This window comes from Echinops telfairi, unplaced genomic scaffold (assembly GCF_000313985.2).
Source record: "Echinops telfairi isolate 266 unplaced genomic scaffold, ASM31398v2 ScPeMD7_5868;HRSCAF=6743_0, whole genome shotgun sequence".
NCBI lineage: Eukaryota > Metazoa > Chordata > Mammalia > Afrosoricida > Tenrecidae > Echinops > Echinops telfairi.
The window spans coordinates 18,825,687-18,836,649 of NW_022109767.1; the positions used below are offsets into that span (position 1 = coordinate 18,825,687).

Genomic DNA, 10,963 nt, shown 5'->3' on the forward strand with positions numbered 1-10,963 from the left:
CCTTAACTTAAGATAACCTCAAGATAAGACAGCAGATAACCTTAACTGCTGACCTTAACGTTATCAGCCCAGTTTGTAACCACTACCCAACTAGGTTCCATAAAAATACATTTCGATCTCTTCATTCTATCTGTTCTATTCATTTCAAGATGTCCAGAAATGTCAAGACCCTCATTTTAAACGTACCTGAAGCTTCATGTAGTTATGTATGATAAATAATAACATAAAAGAGTATAATTTTGCTCAAGCAAATCATCAACAGGATGAAAGAAAAAGGTAAAAAATCATAAAGCTAATCCCCCAAATAAACTGAAGACATCAGAAAAGGGAGAAAGGAAATCATCAAGGCAAAATAAATTATACAAATCAGTGCACAGAATAGAATGGTCCACTACGAGTCTGCTGATAATTTGTTTTCTCACTTTTTTTTAAATGCAATAATTTTTTCTAAAAAAAAATGCCAGTAAAATAATTAACTAAGAATAGTTGGTACATGAAACCCAATCATGAAATGATTGTAGCATCAATTTTGTGACACAGGACTATGTACAGGCACTTTGTGAGGAAAAACTCCACATGAAATGGGAGCTGCAGGCAACTAATAACTGCCAGATTCTGTATAAAGATATTTAATATTCCAATCACTTGTGGCATAAATTATACATCATCCTAAAATTAGCATTTGTAAATTCTCCTTAATTTTATTTCAAGATAATTTATTGGGGTATCTTACAGCTCTTTTAATAATCCATATGCATCAAGCATATTCATACATATGTTGCCATCATTATTTTCTAAACATTTACTTTCTATTTGAGCCCTTGGTATCAGCTCATCTTTTTTTCCTCCCCTCGTGACCCCTTGATAATTTTTAAATTATTATTATTTTCATAGCGTACACCCACCGCTGTCTCTCTTCTTCCATGGTTTCTGTTGCTCATCCCCCTGGGGGAGGGAGGTGGTGGTGGTGGTGGTGTTTAGTGTGGATCATGGTAATCATTTCCCTCTTCCTCCTGTAATCACTACTCCCATTTCTATTCCCTAAGGCTTTATCTGACCTGAATTCCATGTCCTGAGTTCTTATCTGTACCCGTGTACATACTCCAGTCGGAAAGGCAGGACTGGGGACATAATAGGGGAGGGGGGGTGAGGAAGCCTCAAAGAACCAGAGGGATTTTGTGTGTTTCATCAGTACTATACTGTGCCCTGATTGACTCATGTGTTCAGCAAATGATTTTGACACCTATCAATGTAGATTTAAAGGTAATAATTTTAAAATAATCTCTCTAGTAAAAATATTACACATCTCTATTTTTAAGACTTGAGATGGATAAAAAGAAAATTACTCACTTAAAAATCCAAATGAATAAAATAGGAAGAATTTTTAACTTTACAAAATATGATGCATGGATAAAAAAATCTATAAAAACACGTGTGTTTAATAGCTAAATAATCCTCATATCCTGGGAATTAAACTTAGAGAGAATACAAAATTAACATATTTTGATCTTTTAAATGTAGAGACATTCCATTGTATAAAAATATTATTCTGTCTAAAAGATGCTTTAAATGGAATCATATTGGAAACTAATATTTCAGAGTTGTTAAGACAAAAACCAAGTGTCATCCAGTGGATTGACTCAGAGCAACCCAGTATTGGATTCTCAGTGCTTTAAGTCTTTATGCCAGCAGACAGCCTCCTCTTGCTTCCTGGGGACCAGATAGTGGGTTTGAACAGCCAACCCTCATTGTTTTAACCCTTAAGTAAAACCGTTAAATGAATCACATTGATTTTTCCCTGGTTTTCTAGTTTTTCAAATTAGTTGCACTTGCTTTGAAGAGATTTTTTGATTTTTAAAATTTTTTAAATCACTATTTAGAAATGTTAACTTTGAGTTGAAACTTAAATTCAGTACCATTTGAATTCAGTACAATTTTCTATGGTATTTAAAAGGCACAGATATATGAGTTTAACTGATTTGACATCTAGGTCATCAGGTCTTCAGAAAAATAGTTTCAGGAAACTTGACTGAGCTTTGTCAGGGAATCTTGAATGCACCCTGGTGAAACTGCCGGGTAGACGTAGCTGTTCTGCGATAGAAAGGTGAAGCACTTCACTAGCAGCTGCACTATGGGTAAGTGGCATAGATGGCAAGGGGGTTGAGGGAATCTTTGGTAAACTATGGTTAAGAAAGGAGAAGGGAAATATGTAGTATTTAATAAATGTATACTATTTAAATATAATATTCAAATATACATGTTAACATATTCTATCATAATATTTATATGTTAAACACATTAGATAAATATATTTAATATTTATATGTAAATATAATATTTGTGCATGCAATTTATTGATAGATTTATTATATAAATATAATGTTTATATATTAGGCCTATTATATAAATATATGATTTTTAAAAATTTTATTCGGGAGATCAGTTTCTGATTTGCTAAGTGGTATACACATCATTTTCAAATATATAATATTTATATGTAATGTTTAAATATATACTATATAAATATAATATTTGTATATAAGGGAAATAATGTGCCCAATGTTTATTACTATTCAAAATAAAAAATTGAATCAAATATAAAATTTTAGTTTTTAGTTTAATGTACTCACTGTTCATAAAAAAACATAATAAAAGTTATCTGTCCTGATATAGTTGTTTCCTGTAAAAGATTTGCTCTGCAAATTAAGTCCTTCCACTGACTGCAAAAATGAAGGAAAAGGAAGAAGAGATAGAGGTGGGGAAACACACACACACACACACACACACACACACAGAAACACCACACACACACACACACACACACACACTGAAACACTCTAACGAACAGACAGAAGCTTCAAAGCCTTGTGTGGAAACGTCTTAGGGCTAATTTTTTAATAATATCAAGCTCTTATAGTTTCATATAGTATTTTCATATCCATGCTTGATTTTTATATCCCCAAATAAATGCATGTCAACGAATGCTATTCTTCGATCCTATGATCCTATTTAGTATAGTCGATCGTTTTCCTGAAATGTTCTGGAGATAAGTTAAATTTTAGAGTTTAATCACAAAAGCTTAATGACATTCTCTCATATAAAACACATCTTGTTTCTTTGAAATCTTCAGTTCAATGCAATGATATTTATAATACTAGGTCATAAGGCATTGTGTTCAATAAATATGCTCCTGCGTTTCTTCACACCACGAACCCTTATCATTGCTTTCTAGCGTCCAAGTTGCTTTGTGCTTTAGCAGTTTTTTGCATGCTAAGGTCAATCACTCTAGGTTTCAATAATTAATTAAAAATTTACTAGCAATCTCTAACTACTTAAAATCTACAGCAATAACCTAGATGCATGTGTATATGTTATATACTTACAATCTAAATAGTGCAATAGGGATAGCAAATGTCAACTAATCTGATGAGCACAGAAACATAATCTTAATATTCATGAATAAAATTCAATAATATGAAATACATCTCAAAAATGGAATTAAGCTTTAAAAGCTGAGAAAATTTAGTTTTAAGCACTCTCTTTCCCAAGAACATTTACAATCTATGCTATGCCTGAATCTCTTTACAAACCAAGTTTACAAAAGTATTTTAAAATAGGGTATCGAAAATCCAAGATGTTTTTAAAATTTGGAAATCATTTTTATTCAAACATGACATTAAAATTATTTTTAAATAATGTCATCTCTGTTTTTCAGCTTTTCTAAATAAAGTTGTTTACAGTATTTCAAAAGGTATTCAGTGTGCGCAACAGTTTTATGAGACAATATTTTCTCCAACATCTCCATCTGCTGGTTTAGAGGAAAATAGATGTTTTATTAACCATGTCTTTTAATTCAATATTTTTCTTGTTTATTTTGTATTATGAACTTGAAATACCATGCTATTAAATTATTTAAAATAATAAGGTACTATTTCTCAAAATCATTCTTCAAAAGAAATAAAAATAAAAGACTTTGAAGAATAATTAAATTTTTAACATTTAAATCCCCAAACCTTGTGAAATCACTGCGTATAACCCTATCAGACAATTTTGTTTTAAACATATTTTAATATCAAAATTAGTGTTAAGTATTATTAGTACATTTTAAATAAGAAAAAACACTCTGTTTTCCCTAAAATTTGCTTTTTTCTTACAATGCAAATATGCAGTATATGCACATGTGCCAATTTATAATTTATTTTAGCAACAATAGGGACTTTGTAAGTTACTTTATAAATGACTTGATTATTAAAATAAACAAACAAACAAAAACTAGAAGAGCATCACATCGCACATGGAAGTGCTTAGACACAACTCTAGACACTGTGCGTTGAAGGTGTCAGTGCTACCAGGCATGGGAGGTATTTGAAAGAACAGACGGGAAGGGTTATAAAAAAAATTAATACCAGTCATTTATTCTCTGACACTAAGACGGTACTGTAGAAATACTTATTGAGTGAATGTATGAATTAGTAAATTTCTTCAAATGCTGAACATATCAGATTTTAGTTTCAATTTGTTTCTAGGTTTATGCTTTGTAGTTTCTCATGATGAAGCCTTATTCCTTTTAATAACCTTCCTGACAGAAAGAAAGAAAAAATGTGTGTATTTTAGATCTCCCTCTGAAGAGGAACGGAGAGGAGGAAGGAAAAGAGGGACTGAACGGGAGGGGAAGGAGAGAGAGAAAGGAATTAGAATTCCCAGGTACCCATGGAAACAAGTGGGAACAAATAGGTCCTTCCTTTATCCCATTGTGAATGTGAAAGAGAAGGATGTGGGAGTTCTGAGTGATGCTTACAGTTCAGAATATAATGGCTGCATTTTGTTTGCATAATCTTAAACTATTCACTGGTCTCAGTGGATCCTTAAAGCAAAATCAAACTTGGCAATTCCGAATAATTCTTCCATCTGATAAATGCGATTAAATTAGTAAATTTCTCTTTTGAAAAAAAATTGAGCTGTAAAACTCCATGTTCTTGATACACAAACTTAGCCCAATAGGATTTTTATAGATTCACTAGGTGGAAGAACAAGCTACACTATATGTGTAAGTTGGTGATACGTATCATTTTAATAATGGAATTAAAGAGCAAAATCACCTCAATTTATAGGAAATGTGGGAGACAACTGTTTTGGCCTTATCTAACAAAATATTTTATCCTTCTGCTTCCACTTCCTATAGGAAAGCATTACAGACTGTTAGATGAAAAGGTAAACATAAATAAATAGATTAAAATGTTGGCATAAAACCTTGAGTATAATTTAAATTTTAAATGACCAATTTTCTTATTTTTCCATTAAAGATGTCCATATACGCTTGCCTTTGTGGGTGATATTCTAGAATATCTTTCTCTCTGGAGAGAAAATAATTTTGTATGTTCTATTATTCTTAGCAATACATAACAAAATCAATAAGACTATAAATGTCCCACTTTATGTATATAAACTCTAAATTGGAAAATGCCTACCACAATGAAGCAACTGAGGCACCAAAGTTAAATGATGGGCCCAGTTAATGTGTCAATGTCAACCCCAGAAGAGTCTAGCTAATGAGCATTTCTTCTGTAACAATGTGCCTCTCACCAGTTCCCTTCAGCCATTTACAAGACTACGTATAACATGGGACATTCAAAATGCCATTATTCCGAATCTCAATAGCCACAATTTTAAAACACTTTCAGTGCTTCAGAAGAATTTCTGTTAGCATCTTCACATAGTAATCCATTAAGGAATAATTCTGGAGTCTGAAGACACACATATTTTAATTTCAAATTAATTTTCTGAGGGACAAAAGCAAACAAAAGAATAAGCTTATGAAATCTATGCAACAAGAATATTTGATGATCCTAATGTCTCAGAACTACTGATAAACTGATTGGTAGTTTTACTCTGTTTTCAAATCAAACCTATGTATATATAGATATGTTCCTTCAGTAAAAATTCATATATATACATGAATATTCAATATGCATCAGAACTGACTTGATGGCACCGAGTAACAACTTCACAACACACACATGTCAAATATATATATATATATGTGTGTGTGTGTGTATATATGTATATATATAGCATATTTCCTCTGAATATCTTATTCTACCACACATATGATAAGAAATTAATCTAGCCACACATGTTGTGACTAAGAGGCTAAGAAAACTCACGATAATCTTCAACATTTCAAGGCCCAACATTGAAGAGGTGTTAATAGAAAGTACCGTTTGTCGTGTTTTTTTTTAAGAGGACATTATTCCTCTGTAAGCTCCTCTCCTTTCACCAATGGACGATCTTTTCAAGCACTGACCATTTTTCAAACCAAAGTAAAACTTGCAAATGTCTTCACTTCACTTTTTAAATCTTCCTAGTTCATGTTGACGTAAAGGTGTCTTTCCTTAAGATCCTCTGACTTTCAAAGCATGTTCGTTCGAATGTACAATTATAAACAGTGAAATTTACCACAGTAGATTATCAAACTTCGTATTCAAGGGGGGGAAAAAGAAAACTACTTGATATCAAGCAAATTGTCTAAATCAAGGAGGTAACTTAATCAAACATGAGAACCTTCAGAAAATAAACTACACGTGTTGCTTTGTGTGTGTGTGTGTGTGTGTGTAATTACAATTTTCCAAAGTAATTTTAGACTCTTTCTCTCCCCTTCTTCTCCTTTCCTCTCGTCTGCTCCCCTATCCCCTCCTCTCTTCTTCTTTCTCATTTTCTCTCTTGATAGTATCATTTGAAGACTACAGCCCCAACGATTTCTTCTATCTACTCTCCACAATTAATTGCTAGACTTAGAGAAAAGTGTTCCGAGAAAAGTGTTTCCGTTCTCCCTTCATTCGAGTGACTCTAGTTTCAAAATGAGTTGGCGATGATCCAGACTATTACAATCAAGCTAAACCATCGCATATATTAGGGCTTAATATGGATAAGTGGGAGGGCAACCACTTTGTGTAATGTGAGAACACCGCGGTTGGGCATTTCCTGCGGTGATTGCCAGCTAGCTTCTTTGCACTGTAGCCAGGCGGTTGGGTGAGCCATCTTCGAACCCCCCTCCCAGAAGGATAACTATGAAATTCAAGCTGAGAACCTCGCAGCAGATAGAATCACCCAGCCAGGCGGCAGGAAAGGATGGCAGCTGCTGGCAAGAGGGCAGAAGGGGCAGCCCAAGAGCTGTGGCTGCACTACCCACGCCGGCGCAGCGGAGGGGGCCCTGGGCCAAGGCCCATCTTGCAAGCCTGGCCTTGTTACTTTTTCAGAAACCTGGATGGCGCTCCCTCCCGGATCCTAGAGCACTTGAAGCCCGGGGCGACCGGGCTAACATGGAGAACTGCAAAGATTAAAATGGCTGATCAGAGACTTGGGATTGTCAAACTCGGCTGGATCCCAGTGCATTTGGATCGGATCTTGTCCTTATTGCTGGGAATGCTGGGGGTCCTGCTCCCTGAGAACAAAGGGGGTCTGGCCCACCAGCCGGTCGCATCTTCCCCTTGGATTTGAGATGCAGATGCTCGGTGGACGAGCATGAAATTGACAGCGCACGCCCCCAGCCCTACCCCCACCCCCCAGCCGGGCCCGGACCTGCGTCAGCCTCCCGACTCGCTGTCGCTCTTGGGTGGGCGTTATGTAACAGCCCTATGCCAACTTCAGGGCCGTCTTAATAACTTGTCGCGTTGCGGGGGGAGAACTGCAGGAATAGCCCCTAACTGGGGCTGCAGCTGCCAGGGCGGGAGGCGGTGGGTCCCCGGGGGACCTGTCCAACAGCAAGGCAGCCAGCCCTGGGAAATAGCGTGTTCTGCCAGGCAGGGTGCCAATGGGCGCGCAGGGGGTGAGGGGAGGAGGTGGGCAGGGCTTCTCTGGAAGCATTAGCAATGACCAAGGAAGCCTCCCCCAGCTCCCACCCCTGTCCCGCGCCGCCTCTTCACCACCCCTGCCAAGCCAGCTGGGGTCCCAGAGACTGCAGCCCCCCGCTTCCTCTCCCCTTCTCCATCACATGCACGCGCGTGTGCAGTCACTGCCACCCATACACTGACACGCGCACGCACGCGCACGTCCACACCACCCCGCACTCCCCCTCGCAGGCTTTCCTCGTGCGGCACTGGAAAAGCATGAATATTCATTACTTACAAGCATTGGTGACTGCGAAGCTGTTTGCTACCTCCAAATTGTCGATGTGAGGTGTCAGCCGGAACTCCGAAGTGGAAAACTGAACCATCCCTACCCGAAATGCACTGTATTCCTGATCTGCGCCCCTTGGAAAGAGCCCCCCTGCAAAGAACAAACACCAAGCAAAAGAACAGTGTCAGGGACCAAGAGCGAGAGAAGTGCCCGATGCCTAGTCTCTCCTTCAATAAACCGAATAAACATCGAACACGGGCACAGGGTCCGTCGTTCACATGTTAGTCAAATGGATGAAGGTGGTGAGAATCTGAGGGGCCAGCTAGGTGGGCAGGGATATTGGTCTTTCCTTGTCATCAGAATCTTTGCATTCAGACCTCGCGAAAATAGTAAATCAGAACGGCTCAAATCTAGGAGTCAGACACGAGAAGACCTTTGCCTGTGTGCATGAAAGGCATAGGTTTTTCCCTTGGCTTCATCCTAAAAAACAAAATCAAAGCCCAAGGCATGCTTATTCTAGGCAGTTTAAATCTGGAATGCAGTCAAGGTATGACATAAGTCTACATGACATGAATTAATTTGTCCACTGTGAACAAAGATTATCACCAAATTATGCACAATTCAAAAATCATAGCACAAACTGTACCTACCTATCTGTATGCTGTTTGAAGAGACACCAAAAATCAGTCCCCAAAAAACAGGAGAAAGGAGGACAGAAATATGCATAATCTTTTGCATTTCCAAGAAAAGTAGAGCATCCACAAAATACCCCCTTTTTCTTTTTTTCTTCTCCTCCTCTTCCTTCTTTGGCTGTTTTCCTCAGCAAATTAGATCCTCTGCATTTTGAGGAAACAATTTAGCACCAAGCTGCTTATAAAAGCCTTGGGCAGAGGCAGAATAAGCCTTATTTCCCAGGTCCTGCTAGTGGCTGCGGCCGCTGGAGTCCGGAGGACTGGCTGGATGCAGTTGTCAGCCGCGTGGCTGCTGTGGTCCCAGTGACTCCGGATGTTCAGCACCTTCGCATGCACTCTCACACACTCACTCTCGATCGCGCTCTCCTCCTCTCCTCTCTCTCACACACACGCGCGCGCGCCTCCGTGCCCGCGCGCGCACACATACACACACACACAGGGACACACCACACACACACACACACACAGGAAGGCAAGTCATAGAGAGGGACGGGCAGTTCTCGGTGCGCGTGCGCGACTCCAGGAAGGCGGCGAGAGCGAGCACTCAACCCTCCCCGGGCCGGTGTCCGCCTCTCCGCACCCCTCCAGCGGCGGGGAGCGCGAGCCTCAGGACCAGTCGGAAGCTGCCTGCGAAGGAGATCCTTGGGCTCCGAAGCTGCAGCTCTCGGGAGCCCCTAAGGAGCCCTTGAGTCTTTCAGCACCGAGGACAGCGCCTGGCTCCTACCATGGCGAAACCTTTGTATGGCTGGCTGCCTCTGCTGGATGGAGAAGCTCTGACCCTGAACCAAATGCAGCAAAGCTGATTGCAGGTTTCTGTGCAAGAGAAGCCGAATTGCTGCTAATTGTTCTGCGTCGAGTGTTCGCACCTAAGGCTCTACTGTACTAAGTTACAAGTCACTCTGATTTTCCTCACCTAGAGGCACGCCACATCCACGCCCTCTGACTCAGTCAAAAGGCAAACCAACTAACAAAACATCAATTGAAGAAGTATTACAGAATTGTGAATTTTAGCTCCATAGGATATAGCCATGATCGGGGGGGAAATGTAACACTCTATTTTTAGAGGTTACAGCTAGATAGGAGGCAATGGTTGACTCTTGGAAATACTTTGCACAGATTCGCATCTTTAGAGTGAATCCCATGAAGACTGTCATGCGGACTTGCAGAGGCAGGATTCCTGCCAGCCTCTCTCACAGCCTGCAAGGCAGACTCCTTTCCTTGTAGTGACATGTAAATCTGTCTCCCGAGAAACCCTTTCTTTGTATGGATTGAAAGCCTGAGACGGTTTCCGAAAGGCTAGCTGAAGGAGTAGATTAGAAGGAACGGGTCTAGAAAGGCCACAGACCTGCATGATCTTTCCCAGAGGATTAGTTAGAAACCCGCTACCCACATCCCATTTGGCTTGTAAATTTTGAAAAATGACTGCCCACAAAATGCAAGCTACTCAATATGCCCAAAATAGCAGCTTGAGATCACAGGGAAATCAAGATGAAATTAGGTATGAAAACTTGGTGGGAAGGGATGTAGATTGAAGATTGGATTTCCCCACCAGTTTTCAAGCTCATACCTGGGAACATGTTCTGACAATTCCCCCCAATTGTCTCAGAAATTCCTCACCATGTTTTATGGCTTTTGTGGCTTAAACAAATAAAGAAAAGCAGACTGAGTACAAGTGGCTCATTCGAAGAGGCAAGAGATTGAAGTCCACAGCAACAAAGGTTTGCTCATTTTCCAGAATGCCTACCATATTGCCTTCTTGTGCAATTGTCTCATGAATATCATGCTTCTCAATACTTACATCATCTCTACTTGTCCCCAAACCACGTTAGGCCTCAAATTCTACATTCCCAAAACGAGCAGGATATGAATGGTGTCTTCTCTGACTCTCAAATCCTCTAATTATGTGATTTCCAGTGATAGTATCTCATTTTTGTTTGTAAATATAGATTCCTAAATTTAGACAGTGAGAATCACTGTAATCTGTATTCACATACCACAGATAAAGCACTGTCTCCTAATGCTATCACTAAGAGTTTGGAGAGCAAATATTTTGAGAATGATGAGGGCAACAAATGTGCAAATGTGCTTTACACAATTGAGGTATGTATGTATTGATTGTGATAAGAGTTGTATGAGCCCCCAATAAAAAGATTTTT

General features: G+C 39.1%; 1 protein-coding gene across 8 annotated transcripts in view; it reads right to left on the minus strand.

The window, feature by feature from the left end:
* Window positions 1-9,209, minus strand: part of GRIA2 (glutamate ionotropic receptor AMPA type subunit 2) — a 164,821-nt gene extending 155,612 nt beyond the window's left edge. For all 8 annotated transcript variants that reach the window (XM_045295740.1, XM_045295741.1, XM_045295742.1 and 5 more), the window contains exons 1-2: window positions 8,766-9,209; window positions 8,125-8,265 (exon numbers count right to left, since the gene is read on the minus strand). In XM_045295740.1, coding sequence (XP_045151675.1) covers window positions 8,125-8,265; window positions 8,766-8,853 — 229 coding nt within the window. In that variant the 5' untranslated portion in view covers window positions 8,854-9,209. The remainder of the gene's footprint in view (window positions 1-8,124; window positions 8,266-8,765) is intronic.
* Window positions 9,210-10,963: the final 1,754 nt, after the last annotated feature.